The sequence below is a fragment of the Uloborus diversus genome, chromosome 8 (genome assembly GCF_026930045.1).
Source record: "Uloborus diversus isolate 005 chromosome 8, Udiv.v.3.1, whole genome shotgun sequence".
In the NCBI taxonomy this organism is placed as follows: Eukaryota; Metazoa; Arthropoda; class Arachnida; order Araneae; family Uloboridae; genus Uloborus; species Uloborus diversus.
Window position 1 is genome coordinate 2,642,809 of NC_072738.1, and position 24,213 is coordinate 2,667,021.

The following is a 24,213-nucleotide window of genomic DNA, read 5'->3' on the forward strand; positions in this document are numbered from 1 at the left end:
CCAAACCAAAGCTGGTGTATATTAGTGGTCAAGATAGACAGGTGGTCAAGATAGAGAGGTGGTCAAGTTACAGAGGTTTTCCTTCATTATATAAGATAGGACTAATTCCGTTCCTGACAAAAGCGGTCAACTTAGACAGGTGGTCAACTTACAAAGGTGGTCAACTTTACAGGTTTTACTGTATATAAAAATCAATGTCCTGAGATAACATATATATATATATATATATATATATATATATATATATATATATATCAACGCACAGCCAATACCGCTGAAGCCTCGAACTTGAAATTTGGCAGGCATGTCCACATAATTACGAAAGTATCCACTAAGGAAGGATTTTTCGAAATATCAATTAGTTCATTAGAAATTAATTAAAACCCCTTAATTTCTGTGAAATTAAAACCTTTCATTGAAATTTAAATCCCTTATTTTCGGAGGCTTTCCTCCATTCAAATCATTATTCAGTACTTCATCTCAACTTTTGGTCGATAGCGAATTTTAAATTTGATATTGTTTTTGTTTCTCACGTGATTCTTTGAGGCTTTTCTCTAGTCAAATAATAATGTTTCTGTCTTTTGCTTTCATTTTTTTCAAAACTAGAAACGAAATTTTTAAGAACATCATCACAGGCAGACTATCCTTTTGAATTTAGAAGAGTGCAGTTTCCTGTAAAAGTTTGCTTTGCAATAACCGTTAATAAGTCACAAGGACAGACATTAAAAGTAGCAGGGATCGATTTAAGAAAAGACTTTTTTTCACACTGCCAATTTTATGTAGCTTGCTCCAAAGTCAGTTTATCAAACAGCGTAATAATTTTAGCACCAGAAAAATAAAACTAAAAATGTTGTATACAAAGAAGTTCTTGCTTAAGCATAGGTATAACAATAAAATGTAGATGGCCTGTGTTTGCAAAGATAATCAATACTTTAAAAGGATCGTTAATAACAGTTAAAGATCGGTTAAGGACAAGGGCATATATATAAGGAGTCCAGGGGTCTCGGGATCCTCCCAAAATTAGAAAAAGTTATAGGTAATAAGTATTTATTAGAGGGGAGTTTCGAAACTAGGTGCACCAAGCACTGTTAACCCCTGCTAATTCCATTACCCGAGCAATGCCGGGTACGGGAATGCTATTCCCAAATAAATATGTTTCACAATCAAAAGAGAGTGCATTATCCTGCTAGCTTCATGGTTTGCATAACAGCTGCATTTTCAAGAGCCATCTGGTATTTTCTGTTTACTATAAGTACTAATTTTCATTCAAAAGCTTTGAATTAAGATGGAAAGATGAAAAAATGTTTCAAAATTTAATTCGCCTAACCATTTTTATGTCTGCAAAGCAAAACAGAGGGATTTTTTAAACTTTAAAACCTATTGTTTACTTCTGAAAAGTTGTGCGGTTTATTGAGAATTGCGTTAAATAGGTCGGCATTATGACGGTCTTCTACAGTATGGTTTTAATTTATTTGTCATCGTGTTTAAAGTCGAGAGCGATACATAGGGTAACGGCACCAGTAACAGACAAGGGTCCAGTTACAGACAGTCATAAGTATGGATTTAAATAATAAGAATTTTAGGCGAGTAAAACTGATGTTGCTGCGATCTATGAATACGGTGCAACCATCTAGTGTTATCAGAGTGAATTTTATGGGCCGGGTTGGTATTTACAAGGCAGCGATGGAAGTTATGAACAGCCACCACGAGGTCTGCCGGTGTTTCATGCTCATTTGAATTTAATGAGGCTTTGGATCTAAAAATAAAGAACATTTGCACATTTTGAAGAGAAAAGTGGAATTCTGTCCATTACTCATCTTTTCCTCATCCTATCTGTTACTGGGTATCATCAGATTTTTTGGTGTCTGTTACTGGGGGGTCGGACCGTTTTTCGAAATTGAGCGAATAAAAATAGAATCAACTCATTCAGAGGATTCAGAAGCAGCCAAAGGTTAGATGAGATGTAGTTGCCTGAGAGAAAAATAGTGTAACGGATCCGGTGCGACTTCCAACTTTCTTGAAAGGACGACACAGTTCTTGTGAGAAGATTTATTTACACTATGTACAGGAAAGATCGTCAACAACCGCTAAATTAATCATCAGCAATTAAGCAAATATCAATCAACACCGTAAACTCAACGGTTACACACGTATTTACACCCAAATAAGCAAAAATACAGCTCAAAAGGCTTCACAAAACAGAGCAATAAATGCTCCCCAGCGTACCGCTGCAACGATTCACAAGCAAAAACTAACTCGAGGCTGACTTTTTATCATGCGTAACGGCCTTTTATAGACGTCGAAAAGTTTCCACAATATTCCAAAAGATTCCAGAAAATCGTAGACCGTTATTTTATTTCTTTCCATTCACAAACTTTATCATTCAGAAATGAGGGGACCGTATACGTCAGCCGAATGTACAGGGGGTGTATTTATATTACAAGAAACTATTTACAGGTTACGTTACTACAATAATTTTAGATGAAGAATAATTTAATAAACGCCAAATTTAGACAAATTAATCACAAAAATAATTACTACTTACAGAATTTGTAACAATAGTTTAAAAAGTTTAAATACATTCAAACGCTCAGAAAATTGATTTTACCTGAGAGCGATTTCTTAAGCATGTCTGTTACTAGTGCCGTTACCCTACATTGACTTTAACATCTACATTCGATGCAGCATTTTTTGCTTTGCTTAGGTCATAGATCAAGTCGTCAACTGTATTTTTTTTTTCTTCTCCCCAGACGTACCTGCACGTGGTGTCCCTGTTCGTGAGCTTCTTCATCTACTTCGGCTTCGCTGTGATGTACAACATGTGGCCCGTGATGAGCGTGGGCCGGGACGGGCTCCAGAACCCGTACTGGGTGATAATCCACTGCATGGGGTCGACGAGATTCTGGGGATGCACAGTTCTCGTGCCCGTACTGGCCTGTCTGCCCAGGTGAGTCATTCATATACAGTGAAACTTTGCTATAGCGTCCTTCAATTGCCCACAGTATTTATGACGCTATAGTCAAGTGACGTTATAGGACTATCATCATTACTGTTCCTGGGCTAGTAAAGGGACTGAAACGTTTTGACGGTTTAGCAGAGTTGACTTTATTACCAGGTTCAACCAGGCACGCGTGTATGTATAGGTATATAAAAGGCAGTAGAACATTTAAAATTTCGTATAAACCTGGTAGGAAAAAAAAAATTAAAAAACGGTTTGTAAGATTGACATAGCCACGTCAAGGGTTTTTTAGGACAAGAGAAAAAATTAACTCATAAAACTGCGGATAGTACAAGCAATATCGGTAGAAATACGCAAATTAGAAGAACTTGCGCACCTTATTAATTCAATAAGTTAGTGTTTAATCTATTTGTGAATTGATTAGGAGCGTAACTTTTTTAACCGTCTTATTTTAATATTTCCACCAAAGGCTCTCGTAAAAGTAACATCTCTCAAAAGGTGACCCCCCCCCCTTCCCTTTCGTCTTAAAAAAAGACTCCCATGACCTAGTGACTGTTCGTTTTCTATTTCTGTTTTTATTCCGGTTTATATACATTTTGAAGTTTCTACGTTCGTTTTTTCTACTTTGTATGCATTTATTAATTTCTAAGGTGCTCGTGTAAAAACTACGGTTTTATTGTTTTTTGGCTAGAAATCCTCAAGCTATAGTCATTTCACTTCTTAAGAAAAAATGTTTTCCTTATTTCCGTACTTAAACCAACCCCTGGCCAACTTTTTCAAAACATTGCCTTTTCCAGGTTGATCCTGAGGGGGTTTCAGGGGAGCCTCTTCCCCTCCCACGTGACGAGGACGCTCCTGAAACACCGGAAGTCCCAAGCGTCCTCCGAGGCCTCCACGATCTCCGTCACGTGGTCCAAGGGCTCCAGCAACGAATCTTCCGTGGACATCGGGATCCACGGGGGGGATCTCAAACCCAACATCATTCCCGAGAAGAGGATGTCCGTCGACAGCAACCTGACCGTCTCCGAGTCCGACTGTGCCATAAACTACACGGAATCTTTGAGGCTCTAAAGTGAGACGAACTTTTCAGACGGTTGACACGTTCTATGAAATGTGAACGCATCGGTGGACAGTTACGGTAGGGCAATGGATATTTCAGTTGTCCTAGCATTCCAGAAGGATTCACGTCAAGGCCCTTTATTGCCTTAATTCATCTGTCTCGTCTTTGTATCGTCTCATTTCTTCGTCCTCATCAAACTTCCAAAGACAAATCAACTCTTCCTGCCATTTGACCATTGAATGAGCTGGACTTCCAACTGACTATAGAAATGTTAGAAAAACTGATAAAATACAGAAGACCCGCCGGTGAACGAACTGTGTATGGGCGGTTGTCCAATGCTTCTTGCTTTAAGTAAGTCGGAAGAAAAGTTGTTGAATTAGTGCTCTATAGCGTGACGCTGAGTATAGGCCTCAGCATTCCAGAAGGATATAAGGAAGAGATTAACAATAACTAGTCTTGCAGTGGGATAAACAAGACAAATCTTTATTATGTAATAAAGAGAGGTTTTTCTTTTATTACGTAACTAGAATGTCGCCCGTCAAGGTACGAGGGTGAAAATTGCTTCTACTCATCTACATTTGAACGAAGCAATTGCCTGTTGGGTGATATTTTGATAGTTGAAATTTTAACCCTTACTCCAGTAGATGAGCCCTAAACTCCAGTAAATAGCGTAAATAGTTGACCACATTTTCTCTTCTTCACTCTCCTAAAATGACAGTTTTATCAGTAAAACAGTTAAAGTTACCGGATCGAGTTCAACCTTGTTACAACAAAGCCTTTGGATTCATGTTACACATTACCAAAACATATTATCAAATTATCATGGCGTGGGGCGAGTTTCATTGTTGAAACATGCGGGTTATTCGATCATCGCCTATTATTTATATGAGGATGACTTGGGAGTAAAATGTGTCCCAGTAAGGAAGACTCATTTGAGACTTTTTCAAAGGGCGCTTTCATTACAAAATGGCAACTACTTTTATATCATTACAGTGGGTAAAATTTTCTCTTTAAGTAGAAAATGCAACGTTCAGCGCCGACTTCCTTTGCAGTACAGTCGAACTCGCTTAATGGAATAGCCATTTTGCCACGAAAAAATATTCTAATACGCGGGATATTCCATTAACTGGGATCAAAATAACACATTACATTGGTTTGGTACATTGAAAATGTATTATATTAAGCGGGATATTCTTTTAACCGATATTCTAATAAGCGGGCTCGACTGTACTTGACTTTCTAATGAATCTTTTTGCGCACTTTTACGTCGATAGGGTTGATCATTCCATTCCCCAGCCATTGTACTTCTGGATTTTTTGCATTGACTTTCGATTCAAGTAACCTCCCATTGCAGTACTTGACTTTTTAAGGAATCTTTTAATTCACTTGCACATCCATGAAGTTGATTATTTTATCTTCCAGTTATTACACTCCTTGATTTTTTAAATTAACCTTTGGTTCAAATTACCCCCGAAAAAAAGAGTTGAAAAGTCCCATGACCTACCTGGCCAATTCGAGGCAGTAGATTCGGATATGAATTGCGTTGCCGACCAGTGAATGAACACTAAAGCGCAATTTTATTTTCAAAAATATTCAGCATCTCTAAAAACTAGCATCTGGCACATGGCATTAAAACTGTTTTCGATGATATATAATACTTATGGTTACAAAATTAGGACACATTTTGCGTCAGATTTTTCTTTTTTTTTGGGGGGGGAATGGAGGAAGGCGGTTAAAATGAAGGAAAAAAAATGCGCCAACCCAATGAATGTGAACACCCCTAACCAATGGACGAAAACAACATTTACCATGCGTTTTCTGATTTGCAAAGTATCAAACTACTGCCAATTCAGCTAAGAAAAAAGTTTTTAATCCTTAGCTAAAAAAAGTTACTAGTTGTTAATTCACTGTCAGGCTACCTTATTCACAAAAAACGCTCCGTAGAAATCTAGTGTCTCTTTTTGAATCGGAATAGTTACCTATTTTGTGAATGTAGAAAAAGAACTTGCCATTCTGTTAATTATATAGGGGTCCTTTAATCTTAAATGGGTCCTTATTGACATGCTTGTACGTTAACCACTTTTAAGAGAATGTTAGGGTACTATTAAGATGTTTGCAATGAAACATGACATGGCAAATCTTAAACGAATGAATTGAAACGAAAAATAACCAAGCAAAGGTTACAGCACAAGGGAAATATGATGTAACTTCACGAAAGCAAAAACAATAGGGGAGTTTAGCGTAGATTTAAATATCCATACCAACGTTGAAATGTCAAATAATATGTAGTATGTTGTGTGAAGCAACATACTTTTTTTTCCTTAAATATATAAAATGTGAATGTTCAAGTCATCGTATCCAAAGAGGTAGGGGCCATAAAATCGCCAAGTATTTTGTAATTTTTGTGCGTTTTGAACTTTCTTGTCTTACTTTTGTGTGCGTCTGTATCACGCATAACATTATGTGTTTGCTGCACAAAATGGACCATTATTTGTTTCAGAGCATACTGTGAGTTGTACTATGTTGACCTGACCTTCCATTTCGCATGTATTTTTCATTTTATATGATTTTCGTTTTGAGTTTATAACAAATAAAAAAAACTGCCTCCCCCCCCCTGACACCTCTCGCACTCGTGACATAATGTTTTATTGCAAAAATAACTCGTTCTTATATGAATCCCATTGATTACGTTTTGTCCAACTTTGATTAAATCGTCTGGAATACATATGAGATTGTAAGTAAATCATATACCCATGAACTTTCAAACACATTTTCAATACAGCAGCGAAAGCAAAAAAGCCGGCTTGGATTCTTTTTTTTTTATGGCAATTTTTATGTATATTTATTTCACTTGTAATATGGGCTTGTGAAACTCGTTTTAAAAACTAAAGGCTGTCGTATATCATTTTTCTTTTTGCATGTATAACCACTCTAGTCCAAAATCACTTCGGCAATTTTCCGCTGTTTTTACTCAACCTCATAATTTATTCTTAGTGACTACTAAAGATGAGAGCATAATGATGCGCTACAGAGCATGCGTTGAGGAAATGCATAAAATTACCGCATGTTGAGCTTGTATAAGACTTTTTGCATTTCACAGATATGAACTTCTTCAGTTGTGATGAGAAAATAACCTCAGGCTCAGTAGTTGTAGGAAATACCATAAAATTGTCATTTGGTGTCCAAGAAGCAAGAGCCAAATCAGAACTATTATATGGTCACGGACACTAGAAAAAGACATGAGTCAATGTCATCAGCAGGTAGTAAGCAACTTAGAAAGAAACCTTATGTGGCTTTATTTGTGATTGTCATATTTTTTTTCCTTATTTCTTCTTTTTTGTCAACTTAAAGACCTTGACCATTGTTGGGGAACAATTCTTCCAAAATGTTTCCTGTAAGTCAGAACTAGTCGAATACTTTTTACTTGTGCGAACGAATTTCATTGAATAGGCTTTATTTCTTTAAAATGATGTGAAAATATTTTTTTTTTTTAATTTTTATGTATATGATTAGAAAATTACCAGCAACATACCTGCCTTCTCCTGTTACCATACTTTTAGCCCAGCTCTAATGAGATGAACCTCAATGGGTGAAGGAGTAAACGGTGCCATTTGATAAAATGTGAGTCATTTGTCTGTTGTTGCAGTAATAACTCCTACTCATTCGTCATAATAATTAAACAGCCAATAAAATGCCTTTGTCTCGTCAATAATGACTTGACAGCCAACCACTCATCTGCATTCTTCTGTTGCCTGTTGTTACTTGTCAGCCAATCATTTGCTTTTAAGTCATCATTGTAACGCGCCAGCTGTTTGTCTGTCCCGTGTTCGTTTTAGCAATTTTACAATTTAAAGCTCACATATTTGGCGAGAGAGATAACAAATTATTTAATGGAAACTTATCGAATATAAAATGTCAGAGATTCACATTAAGTCGTACACATGATTTTAAAAATAGCAACTGTGAAGCATAGAAAAAAAGGCTTTTTTTTTTCTTTTTGCCACTTTTGGAAATATCTTTGTATAAACATTGTAACCCTATTTACGTTATGTTATGATAAGACCATATCCAAACAGGAGTTTTAGGGATCAAGCACAAGCCCCAAAATGTAAAACTATAATTTCTAAATAATAAACAGTTAAAGTAAAATATTGCTCTACCCCCCCCCCCTCCTCCCCCATTATTCCTTCGCAATTTCGACTGTTACACCTAATTTGAAATATGTATTACCAATCAATAGCCTGTCAATCACCCATTTTTGGAGGGGAGATGGTTAAAAAATCGACAACGCGCAGAAATTTAGGTGAAATAAGAAATGCTAGGACCTTCCCGAAAAAATTCTTATTGAAGCTCTGTACTGTAGGTTTTGCCCCCACCTTTTCTAAATATATTTTTTTTTCATTCAATCAGGCCAAATACACGGCAAATGAAGGAATATAATCCTGAATAATTTAAGACAAAAACGAAGTTCAAAAGTCTGACGCAAAGTCAAATACGCCCCTTAAAAAAAGTAGGTAGTATTCTGTTTTAAATCGCTTCAAAACGGACAGAATCTTTGAAAAGGATTGAGTCTTTTAGAGTTTACTTGCAAGCTTCATTAATATATTTTATCCCTTGAACTTAACGTGAGTGAAACGAAGATGAGAAAAAAAGGCTGCTCAATAATTGCTCGGAATGAGTTTAAGTTTTTCTTTCTTTTACATAACACAAAACTGAGAATTTGTTAACTGAAAATGAAGTGGGTAAATTTAACCTTCATCAAAATTAGATTTCTAATTTTGCATTTTCGCTTTTGCATCCCAGCACAGTTAAAGGTATATTTGACTTTTACGGAAGCTTTTGCTTCTTGCCAAAGAACAGAATGAGTTATTTAAGTCTTAACTTATACAGCGAAAAAAGAAAACGTATTACTTTTTAAATGAAGCCAAAACTACTGCCATGTTACCTTATCGATTGGTCTTCACATTCTCTAACGTTTTGTGCCATCTGCCGAGCATGAGTGACCTAACAATCAATTTTTTGTTTTTTATCATAAGTATTAAAACAGTGATATTCGTTCAAGGAACTAATCTTGCCAATTTTATGATTTGTACTAACATTTCAGAACATTGTTTATTTCATCCTGCAGTTTATTTCATTCAGTTTGTGAACTTTGTCGTTCTTGAATAATGCATGCCGTGATCTATTTTCGCCACTTTAATCCATGACAGCGTTCAAAGTAAATATGAAACGACAACATAAAGGCGAACTTGGTCAGCTGTGTGTTTTAGCTATTTTCTTTCTGCTCTGAACGAACTCATGACATTTACTGTCCATTAACAGATGTCATTTACATGCACCGATAGTTACAAAAGAAGTGTATGATGAAAAACATAAAAAGTTTTTAAACTGATGACTCGATTCGAGAGAAGCCTTCGAAATCTGTATTGTTTGAACAGTTTCAAAAGCCCAAAATCTACATTTCTATGCTCACTTAAGTTCCGCCTATGAACCTATTATGTTCGTTAACAATTATCATTATAACTACTGTTATTAATTTTTATCTGTTGATTAAAAAGCTTGTTCCACCCACCAATAAATAAAGGCAAACAAAATAACATATAAGGCAGTGAGAAGCAAAGGGATGTAAGTGGACAAAAGTTAAATTTTGGAGATAATCAGTACAAATGGTAGGTGAACCTCTCCTATGTCTTAGGGTAGGATAGTACTAGTAGCCCTGATAGGTGCTGCGGTACAGCATGATTTAGAAAAAAAAATCAATGAAAGCCTATCTAGGACTTGATCTTAAACGCGTTTTGCTCAAAACTTGAAATTGTCTACTTACATCCCTTTGCTTCTCACTGCCTCATACGAGGGGGGACCCAAAAATAACCGGATTTTTGTTCTAAAATATTTATATATTAGTTTATTCACAAAATTTCTTTAGTCTCCTTCAAAGTGTTCACCCTTAGATGCAATACACTTGTATATTCTTTTTTTTTCAACTGTTAGAAGCTCCCCTGAAACTCTTTAACTTTGACCATGTCCAGTGCCCGTTGCGAAGCAGTTTTTACAGCCTCTAAAACATCAAAACGCTTCATTTTCAGAATTTTTTTCATCCTCGAGAACAGAAAGGAACCACAGGGAGCTAGGTCTGGCGAATACGGGTGTCGAGGAACGACTGGCCACCCCTGAGAGGCCAAGTAGTGGTTAATAGGAAAAGCTGTGTGTACGGGAGCGTTATCATGATGAAGGAACCATTCTCCCGATCGCCCGCGCGAGGCTCCAACTCACTCTTGTTTCTTCTGAAGTTTCTTCAATCGTAAAACAACGACTCTCGTTGATTTTTTTCAACGTTTTCATCATTTCGAGACGTTGAAGGGCGCTCAGAGCGAGCTTGATCTTCAACATTCATGCTACCACGTTTAAAGAGCCCAAACCACTCGAAAACTTGTATACGGCTCATAGCATCGTTCTTGAAAGGTTGTTGAAGCATTTGGTAAGCTAATCCGTTGCCGACTTTCAAGCAGGAGAAGCAAAATTTCAAGTTTACAGTTTGTCCTTTCAAATCTGCCATGATGAGTTCGCAGGCGGAAAGAAACAACACCTGAGAAAACCAACCCTACGATCAAACGTCATCAATTAAACTGACGGCACGTGCACAGCTGGTTTATGAAGGTCTCTACTTGAGTCATCTAGCTGGAGAACACTGTACTACATCTAGGATTGGCATAGCACCATTAGTCCGGTTTCTTTTGGGTCCCCCCTCGTATATGCTTACATAAAAGGAAATAAGTACGTAAAAAGGTAATTTTAGTTTGCTCTTAGCTTCAGATTGGGCTTCAGCGAAATACAACGCAAAAAATATTTAGTTTATTGCAGAACTACATGAAAAGTATAAAAACTAAGTCCTGTAAAAAAATAATAAAAATCTACGTGCGCTCTTTGTCAATAGCAAAACATTTAGACTGTGTATTGTGAAGGGCCTCCCTATACTTTACAAGTACAGTCAGACTTCCATACATCGAAGTAGCAAATTGCCGGAAAAAAATTCGATGTATAGAAATTTCAATATATAGAAACGATCCTATTTGATCATAAAAACCTCCTAAGACATTAAAATTAAAGCTAATTTTCGTGCATGAAACCAAATTTCTAGTTTATACGAGCATCGGATTCAACGAAAGTTAATAACTGAAAAATTAACAGAAATTACATTTTTGTGCCTTCATACATCTTCATTCTTCGGCAGTTCAACTTGATTCGCAACATGAGGGGATTTTCGCTTTGACAATGTAATCGAGAGAAAAGTAAAAAATCCATCTACTTAACTTGAATGATTTTCACTGAAGCTAAAAAGACTAGGAATGATAATCAACAGACAAAAAAAAATAACTTGAAACTGATTTTACAGTGTTACTGGTGACAACTAAGATTTGAAAATAAACTTGAGGGAATTTAAGAACTCCAAAACGGAACAACAACCTCAAACCCAGATTTCATATGAATTTCGTAGCAACCTTTAGTAAACATAATTTTCTCCCCTAACCTTCATTTTTCATGAGACAAACAGTCTAAAGTGGAAAAAAAAAAATCTACGAATGTTTCGAAAAAAATTTCGATATACAGAGATTTTTACGATATATAGAAACAATTTTTCTATAATGAACATTGAAATTTGCTGGGATTTCGATACATAGAAAATTTTGATATGTGGAAGTTCGATATATGGAGGCTCGACTGTATTTATTTACACAGCAGAGGAATGAATTTTTAGAAATAGTTCGTGCTGTTTTACTCAAAATTATCACGCCTGATTTTTCTTGAGGAAATGCGCATCCATTGTAAAGGCAATGTTTGAGGTAAAGCAGATTACTTTTGGTATTTTTACCTTTCATTCTTCTGAAACTTTTAGCTAAATTATGTATAAGTTTCATTAACACTGTAACACTGTTCTTTTAAACGAAGTACAACATTTTTTAATAGCTAAAAAATTGAAAGTTTTTGTAGTTACCTCATTCACTGTTAATTTAAGCTTTTTAACTTGCACATAATAAATCATTCCAATTATAAAATTTTATGAAAGTACATTTTTCACGCTTAAACTATAGAGTTCTATTGAATGTTTATAATATATGGGTTGAAAATTAATTTTCCAGGGCTCTCTTTCTAAAAACTTTAATTGACATTCCACTGTAGAAGTTTCCTGTCCAGTACAATCTGCACAATTGGACTTAAAGCTCTCTAAAAATCCTCAATTTGATTTGCATAGTAATTATTTTGTTTTTATGTGCTTCACTTGCTGTAAAGTGCCATATTTTATGTGAAATTAGGTTTTGCTTGAGTAGGTAGCTTTTAAAGAACTAAATATTTCTTGTACATTATAAGAAGATACTCAATTGAATATTATCGCTGTATTTGGCTTCTTGGCGACAAAATACATATAACTAAATGATGTACCAAAATAAGCTGACATTGAAATTTTAAAATGATCATCGATATTTACTAGATAGTTGATAATGTGTTTGCTTTATTACACAGCATTTAGCATAAAGTTCGTATGTAAAGCAAAAGGTAAGAAAAATCAGCTACCGACATTGACTGCACGTGTTTTTTCGTATGAGATAATCTTGTGTGTAAAACTTCGTCTATGAGATTATCAGCTGTTGAAGTTTTACTTTATCCTGTATCCCAAAGATAAAAGCTCAACAGTAACAAATCACGTGGTCTTAGCAACCCGATTCGTAAATGTTTCATCATCTTTCAAGTGGGATTTCTATTCCTTGATCGCTTGTGTACCTTTTTTCATATTTTAACCTCAATTTTAAATAATGACAACATATTTAAAGAAGTATATAATGGTTTTACCATTTAAAAATGACAGAAAATTCCATGTTTTCATTTTTCAAGATCTTTTATATTACCCTCTGTTTTTGACTGTACGAATTCATGTCAAACGTTTAACTAAAAATGTAATGAGAAAAAAAAATGGTTAGAATTTTGAAATGCTAGTTTTTTATTTTCATTAAATGACTTTAAACATTAAATACAAATAAATAAATAAATTGGATAAACTAATTCCAATTGACTAATTGAAAGAAACACTTTCCGGAATTGATGAATTCTGCTAGTTTCACTGCCACGACGCCAATACATATTTATATAACGAACTGTTGGTATGGATGCGGTCATAATGCAATTAACTAATCCAAGGATCTATCATTAATATAAACGTCAACCAATGAGTAAGCGATTAGGATTATTACGGCGTGTTAAATTAGTTAAAATTAATAACATCGAGAAAAAATGTGCGACAAAGATTTATGTTTATCATTTTTAATTAAAGATAAGATGTTGTCCTTAGTTCCTAATGATTTCGTTTTTATTGTATTAATTCACACATATTCCAGCCAGAAAATCCTAGTCATTGTTTTGGCTTTGTCTGATGACATAAGTTGTGTTTCACAAATTCTATGTTCATATAATTGTGTTTTATTCTGTTGGATATTTTTATAGCTTTATTGCAGTACTTAAAAATTTTTAGTGGTTAATTTTTTTCATTGTTATATTTTCTAATTTTTATTTATCGAATGTTTATGAGTTGATATTTATATGATTTTTTGATCAAAATGTATTTTGTGTTGATCGCAAAAAACATGTTTTTTTTTTTTTTTTTGACATTTGGGCTTTTTAAATTATTGCTTTTTTTAACTAATTTATTTTCGAGCAATTTATTTTTTTAATTATGTTAAGTAATTATGTTTCTATTATAAACGACAAATCAGAATAGGTGTGTCCATCCTGTTAATTTATTTTAGTGAGCATCTTGACTTTTGCTTGACATCAGAATCAAGGAAAATGTGTCAGTGGTCACCCATGGACATAATTACGCATAATCTCAAAGGGCATGTACCAAAAAGCGAAACCTATGCAAAAATTTAAACTTTAAAATCTGAACATTCTTCTGTTTGTTCACTGTATACTTTCTTTGCCCAACTGATCCCTTGTATACTTTCTCCAACTTGTTTCCTATAAAATTTCTACAATTTATTCTTTCGTAACTTTCGCCTATAGGTCACTTGTAAAATTCCTCCAATTTGTTACTTGTAAGCTTCCTCCAACTTGTTCCATGTAAACTTCCTCCAACTTGTACTCGATAAATTTGCCTTACAGTCTTGAAACTTTCTTTAATTTGCTTATTGTATACTTTTGACAAATTGTTACCTGCAAACGTTTTCCAATTTGTTTCTCATGAACTCGACGCAATGCGTTTTCTATAACAAAAAAAAGTACAAACTATACATGTGAATATTATTCGAAGCATGATTTCATGCTTCAGTTTTCCTTTGGCCTCTTCCCTTTTTTCGTGTTTCATCCATGTAAATACTCGTAATATTTTAAAAATACTTACAAACACAGATCGGACATGCCTGCTTTGAGTTACACATGTAAATACATTGTTAAACCTTTTTGTAAGACACAATTTCTAAAAATATTTGTGTTTGAAATGTGTATCGTTAAATAATTTATGTAAATAAGTATTTCTTGTTTTCAAGCCACATTTTATGCAATATTCATCTGCATTTGCCACTTTTTGCGTCATTTACGTCAACTTAGTGATTTGTTTTCAGATTAAAACAGTAACATGGCATGTTAATATTCTGGTCATTTCAATTGTACATTTCTCTGAAACTTGTCATTTCTATATCGTATGAGATAAATATATTTTTGTACGTCTTGGATTATCGTGTTTGATGAAATGTAGAGCTGTTTCAAATAGAAATAAATATGTGATATCAAAGACCACATGTTTTTATTACTTAAAAGTTCCGTGATTCAACACATTTTTACAATGGTAAAACTTCCCTTATATTCTGAGTAATAATATTAGAGCATCTGGAAAATATGTTTAATGATAGCATCAACCGCGAAATCTTATTTATCATTTTAATGTGTCAACATCCTGCACATACATCTCGCTATAAAGGGGAAAAAACTGGTGCTCATGTAGTTAAGTGATCTGTTTTTCATTTAGTCAAATCTTAGATGGCACCACTGAAATTTCCGATTCCATGTTTGAGCGGCGCCATCTAGGATCTAACTACTCAGGTAGATCATCTATAGTTGGGACAAACTAATTTGGCAGCACTGCGAAGGCTACAGAAAACCTGATCACATCATTACTAAGCTGACAGGTTGACCTTGTCCCAGTTGTAAGTATATATGTAAAATTTATGTCAAGTTTCTACTGAAAATTGTCACAACGATTGATGTCCGTAAAAATAAATAATTGATCACTTTCTAGTTCTACCGGGCGGTATCCAGCCCCCGAAAGCTTTCTCCAACTCAGCAGCACAGGCAATAGTCAAAGGATCGTTATTCATGCCACCGACAATCTGCAATCCGACAGGCAGTCCGTCGGCCCTCAGACCCATGGGGCACTGCGTCACAGGTAGTCCCAGCAGGTTGTATACCAACGTGTAACAGGTGCTTGGCAATAGCATGGTTATCTCGTGGTGATATGGCGCTTGGAGAGGAAACGTTGGGAACAGGAGTACCGATTTATCGTCCAGCAATTGGCGAAACTCTCCTGCCAACTTCTTGCCTAGCTTTTCGTAATACACGACGTCGTCTTCGTTGTATAAGAGAGGAAAATAGGGAGAGTTCATCACGATGATCGGACCTTGGGTCAGTGTGGATCTTCCGAGCAGGTGTTTGAGGAATTCCTTGAAGGGTGTGATGTCTCCTTTTCCGGAGGTTAGGGCGTGGCCGATGTCTTTGCAGGAAGACATCAGGTTGTGGATGTAAATGGCGGCGGCTGACTTTAGGTTGGGTATTTTCACTTCCTTTGCTTTGATCCCGTAGGTTGATTCGAAATGGGATACTGCCTAGACGGGTGAAAGGAAAACATGAGTTAGAATTTAAAATAGGAAGCTCATGAAAATCATTGATGAGTATAAACTTGAAATATGAAAGCACAGTAGCACACTATTCCTACATTGTTATCAAGTGTCAAAAAGGCAATGAAGTTTTTTGAACCAAGAAGTAAACTGTTCAATATTATTTGACTCAGTACACTGTTAAAACTACAGGTTGCATTTGACACCTTTCAAGGGTGAAACGCTTGTTCACCAGCGGCACCTAATACGGAGCCGAAATGGCACCCTTTACAAGTGTGAAAAACCGGTTCCCTTAACCCAACGTGCACCGGAGGTGAAAGATGGTACCCTAGGTGAGAAAAATGGCACCTTTATTGCTTCCAATTGCGATTTTTGCCCCCTCCCCCGTGTTGTGGGCGTACAATTGTGTTCTATTTATCTTGATTTATATATACGAAGTCTTGATACATTTTTCACATTGAATTAATTTCTGATATTTAAAACTTGTAATTTAAGGCATTTGGTCATATTTCAGACTTCCCAACATAGTTTAGACTTTAATTTGTCTGTTCGTGCCGTAACTTTCGCATATCCACTTGGATTGCTCAGTAATTAATATGTTGTTGACATTAACTACAGCATGATCAATACCGAAAATGAAGAGGGTTGGAATTAATAATTCATTTGCCAGAACAACCAAAAATATTAAGTAACATTACAATCATGGGGAAATAAAAGCGTTTCATAAACGTTCAAAATTTTTATCGAGATTAACATATCAATACGTATTTTCCAATTCGACATTTGAGTATTCTTACACAAGATTAATAATCTAAAAGCCCTTCTTTTCAATGTAAAGTTTTTCGTCATATTAAAAATAAAAACAAGAGCAGATACTACATTCGCTGCATGCAATAACGCCAACGAAAGATATTTTAACGAAAACACTAAACCGAAGTTATGAGTCATGACGTTCAAACACCGAGAGAGATAAGGTAAACGGAACAATAAGAAGTAGTCAACAAGCTTGAAACACTTCTAAATATGTTCGAAAGCCCTAAAAGCTACAAAATAATCAAATGCCTGTACCTACGCGAGATTTTGACGATTAATCCACGAAGTTTTCAGTTGAAATCCGGTTTTCTACTTCATTCAATGTGAAAGTAAATTTTGTTGCAACTTCCTTCGTCCGCCTTTGAAGTTGTCGTTGAATGATGTTAGAGCGCATGCTCAAGCGAGTCGCACTTCTATTGAGTAATCTTTTGGCACTATTGATAACGTCGTTTACCCACCGACATTTCCTAGCCTCCATCGCAACATGAGGCATCGTTTTTTCACCCATACTCTACCCCTGAGGCACTCCTGGTTTTAACAATGTACCAGGGACTATTAATGCAGCAAACTTTTGTTTCTTCGTCCATTTGTGACATCTATGCTCAGTATCTAATGTTTATTCATATGTTTCCTGAATAAAAATCTTTTTTTCTTAAATATTATTTTATTAGCTTTTTGTGTTGGTGAACTTAGTTTTACTAGAACCACTTTGTTCTTAGAATAAAGGGTTTGGAACTTGACTACCGACCCGTGGAATTTTTTCAACGATAAATTTCTTCTGGTACAAATGCTGTTCTACCTCTCCCTCAAAAGGTAAAGTTTCACATTTATCACAGAGCTTAATGCGCATGGAATTCACGTGAGTTGTTATTCGGTTCAAGTAAGCGACAGCGGACCTCTCAGTTGAATCGATTATTTCAGAAAGGGCGTAAGTTCAATTAATTTCAGTAGGACTTACGCCCTTTCTGAAATAATCGATTAAGTTAGCTTTCTAGTTAGTGATACAGCACTTTGCGTATAGTCTGACCACCGATAATATGGGAAAGCAAACATCCAGTTTAAAAGCGGAAATGGACGCATCTATTAGTTTACAGGGATGGTCGTTTGTTCGTTATGGATATGCACTTTCGCCTCTTAATTATTTAGACGCAGTTTTTTAAAAATGAAAATTTGTGCACGGCAATATTTTTTTTAAATCTGAACTATATTCGATCTTTATTCTCACTGCAAAAATCATCTGATTTCTTCACAACCTAATTTTGATCTTACCATATTGCTTTTACACTGCCGGATGAAATGAAAATATTTTATTTTCTTTTCTTTTTGGTGTTTACATAAAAACTGTAACTTTGTTTCCCCTTTTTTTACTTTAGAAAATTCAAGAAATTAATAAGGCCCTAGTGCCATTATTAGACGCGTGCATCAAAATTACATCGCTATCCCCCCCCCCCCCTTTCCGTTAGATTCATTCAGATGGAATCGTCTTAACTTGGCCGATTTCATAATTCCATATGTTTCGTGACCAGACTACATATGTTATTCAATAAAAAAAATTTCTCAAACCTTTTTGATGGCCAGTGCGGTCTCAGTATCAATGGGTGTGATGAGTGGATGGTATCCAACGGATGTCATGTAGTACACTTTCAAGTCCTTGAAGTTCACCTGAAGGAAAGAGCAAAAAAAGTGGTTATGAATTTCTTTCTTTTTTTGAGCAATCACGATTGCTTATTGTTCTCACTTGACTGTTTTTGACGTTCCTTTGATTTTTCCCACCGCCATCCTCCGCACCATCACCGTCAACGGGCTCCTCACGATGCTGCACTTCTAGCGAAAGCCGTCTCCAGGTTGCATCCATGTCCTACACACATGCGCATACATACACAACTACACACACACACACAAACACATGCACACACATACACAAACACATACACACACGCATACATACAGACATTCACACATACACACACACATACACACAACTACCCACACATTCATGCCTGCACAAAGACACAAACACATATGCCCACATACACATACACATCCCCCCCCACAGATACAAACACACGTGCCTACATACACACAAACACACACGCCTACATACACACACTCGTGATTGCGAAAAACATAATTTGAATTCAAGATGTCAAAATTCAAATTTTTTTTTTTTCTTCTTTTTCTCCTTTTTTTCTTAACAGTTCTCAACAGGGCTCAATTTTCACAACATAATTGACAATTGAGCCCAACTATTACATATTTCAAGGTCAAACTACTCCGGGCTGTAAATAGGCCCTGAAAAGTTTGACTATCAAAAAAAAAGGAAGCATAACTAAGAAAATTGAACTATGAATGTATTATGCTTTTCGCTAAGAAGTGGCAACAAAACAACACAACAATTAAATGATGACTGAAAAACCGGTTTTTTTTCTTTTTCAACTCAAAACTTCAGCGTTTTTTTTAATCAAACGGAGCAAAAATTTTAAAAAGTAAAATTTGCAATTTTGAGGCTCTCTCCAAATTGAAAGCGCTGGGCAAGTGGCATGCTCATACGGTAATCAGGCACTAATGATCAGAAGATGCTCGTGAATTTCATAAAATATTTTAAATGCGCTCACGATATGTTTAATTCGAATGCTGTTTTTAGAACACCCGCAATCGGCACAAATCACGTTGATGTCAACCTTCCTGTGACAACTAGTGGTTTTCAAGCTTTGATCCGCGGAAACACAGTGTCCTATACAGTGGCGGATCACCGAATAGGCGCATGAGGCGCTAGCTGGGACCTCCAGCAAAGCAAGGGGCCTCGGAGCCGCGTCACTTCCTCAAAGATAGAAAGTCAAAATTTTTCATACAAGATGCCCGATCATAACATAGACTACGCATTTTTGACATATTTAACCCATATGAAGAGACTACTTCTTTAGTTAAGGAAAATAATTATTCTAAATCAGTTTTTTCTGTTCTGAAAATGCAGGCAAATGATTTTATAAATTATCTTAAATGAATTGACCATTTTTTATTATTCTGAGTGAAAAATTTGGGAGTGCAACCGCCCCTCTCACCCCCCTCCCTCTATGACTACGAAAATTTTGCTTTCTAAATAAATAATAAAAACAGCCATCGCCATGGTAATCTGAAAAATCAGAGCAACATCAACTTTGGTCAAGTAAATAATCAATATATATATATATATATATATATATATATATATATATATATATATATATATATATATATATATATATATATTAATTTGAATTTTTGGCATCTTGAATTCAAATTATGTTTTTCGCAATCACGAGCGTGTATGTTTGTGTAGCCCCATGTGTGTGGGTGCGTGTGTGTGTATGTATGCATGTGTGTGCGTGTTGTGTCTGCAGTGTTGTGTGTGTAGGCGTTCGTGTGTGTGTATGTAGACATATGTGTTTGTGTGCAGGCATGAGTGTGTGTATGTGTGTAGGAGTGTGTGTTTGTGTCTGTGAGCAGGCATGAGTGTGTAGGCGTGGGTGTATATGCGTGTGTGTGTGTGTGTAGGATATGGACGCAACCTGGAGACTGTTTTCGCAAGAGGAGCAGCATCGTGAGGCCATTCGACGCGAAGGTGGTGCTGGCAGAGGGTGCTGGCGGGAAAATAAAATCAGCGTAACGCCAAAAACTGTCAAATGAGAACAATAAGCAATCGTGATTGTTCAAAAAAAAAACCCTCAAATGAATGAAATTACTCTAGAAATATTTAAAAGAGTGTAATTCGGAGAAGATAGCCATACCTTATTTACATTAACTAAATTAAATTTACTTTTAGCATCTCACTCGAACAAAATATTTTGAGAGAATCTTCTTTCAAAACAACCCTTAAAAACTTCGTTTCGCTTATTACTTCAGCGCAACAGTTTATTCTTTTGCGTATATACTTGACTCACGTTGAGTATAGTTAATAAATTTCGAGAAGAAATTTAAGATATTATTGTTGCGAATACATTATCTCTACAAAGGTTTGAAATCATTATTTAATAGGAAAATAGTGCTTGCATCCGATGAAATTTTGATTTGGTACGTAACCCTCGTAACGAAAAATATAAAATAACAAATATAACAAAAATCAAAATGTAAAATGTGTCTAAACTATAACCGGATTAGTCTATTAAGTTATCCTTTAAGTATGGATTTCATTATACTGTACAATTTTCAAGAAAGAAACAAAAACAAATCTCTCACGAAGGTTTTCATCAGATTTTAAATATCTCGTAAAGTTTGTCTACTGTTGTATTTTTGAAACTATACAGTTTCGAAAATTGGGAAGGGGGGGGGGAGGAGGAATTGATCTCTATCTATTGTTTTGAAAAAAAATCGATTAAAGGCAGTCCCTGAGCTCCATCCCTTACCCTAACGTCAATAAATATAACCAATAATCGTGTTTTTAGGACTTCAATTTCAACAACTTTCCGCTGAGACCCCTGCACCCAGGACCGGATCTATAAATTTCGGACCCCCTACAACAAAATTTGTAGGGCCTCAGAGGCCAGCAGTGTATATTTGTAACGTTAATAAGTCTTAGAGTGCTAGATTTTTTCAGTTTTTTCTTCAATTTCTTGGGCCGTTAAAAGACCAGGTGCACCCCCGCGCTACGGGGCCTGCGGGTGCACAGATCCTGACCTGCCTGCAGCTGCACCTTTGTGCCCCCTAACATCATCAAAGTAAGTCTAAAACTGCGTTTTTAAAACTACGAGTTTAAAATTTTTCCCGGGGGAGAACCCACGGACCCCCCCCCCCCCCCGCCCTCTCTTCTTATTTTTCCTATCCAATTAAAGGTTCTCTTTCTCCTCTCTCTTTTTTTCTGGCCAAATGAAAAAAACTCCCGCCCCTAAGATTTTTTTTCTCTCTGGTTGCGCTACTGAATGATGCGCATTGAAAAACAGGGGAAAGCTGGGATTTTGCCAGATTGTCTGAAATCGGGGTTCGGTTCTCACACCCTGCACTACCTAAATTACCAAAAAACAAAGACAAAATTTTTCGCAGTAAACTTTTTTGTCAGAAATATCGTTGTTTTTCCTTTTTAAAACAGAATAATCCCCCCCCCCAAAGCTTGTTGATTCAAAAAAATATGATTTTTTGCATTGTAAATATAGGAAACCATATCACTTTCGTTGTGTCAATTAAAGGGGGCCTCCGGATAGGTTGCGCCTGGAGCCCCAAAATCGCATGATCCGCCACTGGTCCTATAAGCCCAAAACAAAATACTCAGGGGAGATGGGGTGTAGTAATAAACAGAACCTGCCAAGCCGGGGGAGTGGGGGGGGGGGTTATGACCGAGCCCAGGAATTTTAAAGCCTCCCACCCCTTTACCCCAAAATCAGTCCGACTCCCACTCCAAGAGCACTGGCAGAGTTGCCGACTTTGAGGGAAAATGACTGAATCCGCCTCTTATTATTTAAACCTTCGACTCCCGACTCTGACTCCGACTCCTTTACCTCAAAATCAGTCTGACTCTACGACTCTGACTCCGACTCCTTTACCTCAAAATCAGTCTGATTCTACGACTCTGACTCCTTCACCTCAAAATCAGTCTGACTCTACGACTCTGACTCCGACTCCTTTACCTCAAAATCAGTCTGATTCTACGACTCCGACTCCTTTACCTCAAAATCAGTCTGACTCTACGACTCTGACTCCGACTCCTTTACCTCAAAATCAGTCTGACTCTACGACTCTGACTCCGACTCCTTTACCTCAAAATCAGTCTGATTCTACGACTGCGACTCCTTTACCTCAAAATCAGTCTGACTCTACGACTCTGACTCCGACTCCTTTACCTCAAAATCAGTCTGACTCTACGACTCTGACTCCGACTCCTTTGCCTCAAAATCAGTCTGATTCTACGACTCTAACTCCGACTCATTTATCTCAAAATCAGTCTGACTCCAGGACTCTGACTCCGACTCCGCAGTACTAGTTATAAAGCACTTACATTACTCTATTTCTGTTACTTGATTCAACCAGGGCCGCCGAGAGCCTAGGCGGGCAGGCCCCTTGTCAGTCCCCCCTCCACATTGTTTATCCCTCCATACCTACATATATTTCACCACTTATTTTAAAAATCCCGTGCCCCCCTCTGGCCCGGGTCAACAGGTGTTCCTCCTCCCCCCCCTCGTGTGCACACCCCTGAGTCGAGCCCCTATTTTCCGACTAGTCTGACATGGTCTGTCAATGGACATGTATTCAGCATATAAAGGTTGAATATAAAGTGTTACAGCAGATAATATCAGTAGGCTTCGACACGTTTGCGTAAAAATGCAAGCATAACCAATACTAAATAGAATGCAAGGGTACTTTATGCAAAAGTATATATATAACTGAAGAAAACTTTTGTATATTTGTTTAAAACTTAATAAATTGTAATGTAAAATAAGCGTAAGATAACAACAATTGATTCTCTTCGGATGTAATGTGTCTCTGACATACGTATGTATAAAATCCAGGGTTGGTAAAAAAAACCGGTTTTTTTCAAAAAAAAATCCATTTCTTTTGGTTTAAATCAGGTTTTTTTGGTTTAAATCGGGTTTGTTTTTAGTTTAAATACTATTTTCGAGAAAAAAATTAATTTTCGGAAGGTAATTAAGGTTCCATGTAATTACAGTTATTCAATAGTCACATTATACCTAATTTCTTGATTAATTAAAGAGATAGGAACAAAATCTTGTAACTAAATTAAATAATTAAAATAGCTTTCTGCGGGAAAATATTGATTGAAATGTTTGACTTGATTAACATATTAGTATGCATGTATATATAGACCCTTTATGATACGAAATACTTCAAGAATTGGTTGTGATGCGGGTTTAGATAAAATATAATGAAGATCCAAGAAAAAACTTTATAAAACCAACGTAATATGAATAATTATCGAATAAAGGTAAAAGTTATATTTTTAAGCATAATCTTTTCAAAAGAACAATTTTCATATTTTTTCTTTCTGATCTTACGTAATGCTGATTTTTATATACATAATGTCGCAAATATTGAAGTAAAGCAAAATGTACAACAGTACATGAACAGTCAAAAAATCGATTGCTGTTGCACTGACAAAGTTTTAAAAAAAAAGTGCTGCTCTATATTCGACTCCGTTCTTATTTTGGAAAGACTTGGAAAAGATTTGACTATCGCTAAAACAAAGAACCAAATCAAAAATACAAAAATTGGTGTTACATGGCTTAAATTACAGCTTATTTACTGGCATACATGTTGCATCCAGCATTGAAGTTTAAAAAATATTAAATGCAAACTTTTAGAACAAATAAATGTGTAGCAAATTCTATTTCAAGAAAAAAATTTTTGCCAAAAACGTTATATACGCGAAGTATAAACTTTTTTTTAAAATTTGATTCAAAAAATATTATTTGTGTTCACTTGCAGAACAAATCTTAATTTTTAGGTGCAAACAATTAAGTTAGACTGTTGATTACCTTACAAGTCAAAGTTAAAATTCCAGGAAAGTGCAAATAAAT

General features: G+C 35.9%; 2 protein-coding genes across 4 annotated transcripts in view; one reads left to right on the plus strand and one right to left on the minus strand.

Annotated features, from left to right (window-relative positions):
• LOC129227868 (phospholipid-transporting ATPase VA-like) overlaps positions 1–4,030 on the plus strand; it is a 195,687-nt gene extending 191,657 nt beyond the window's left edge. The window contains exons 21-22 of the mRNA XM_054862487.1: positions 2,751–2,947; positions 3,757–4,030. Of these exons, the coding sequence (XP_054718462.1) occupies positions 2,751–2,947; positions 3,757–4,030 (471 nt within the window). The remainder of the gene's footprint in view (positions 1–2,750; positions 2,948–3,756) is intronic.
• Positions 4,031–14,801: 10,771 nt separating this feature from the next.
• LOC129227620 (fatty-acid amide hydrolase 2-A-like) overlaps positions 14,802–24,213 on the minus strand; it is a 68,020-nt gene continuing 58,608 nt past the window's right edge. For all 3 annotated transcript variants that reach the window (XM_054862210.1, XM_054862209.1, XM_054862208.1), the window contains exons 7-8: positions 18,275–18,373; positions 14,802–15,886 (exon numbers count right to left, since the gene is read on the minus strand). In XM_054862210.1, the coding sequence (XP_054718185.1) occupies positions 15,293–15,886; positions 18,275–18,373 (693 nt within the window). In that variant the 3' untranslated portion in view covers positions 14,802–15,292. The remainder of the gene's footprint in view (positions 15,887–18,274; positions 18,374–24,213) is intronic.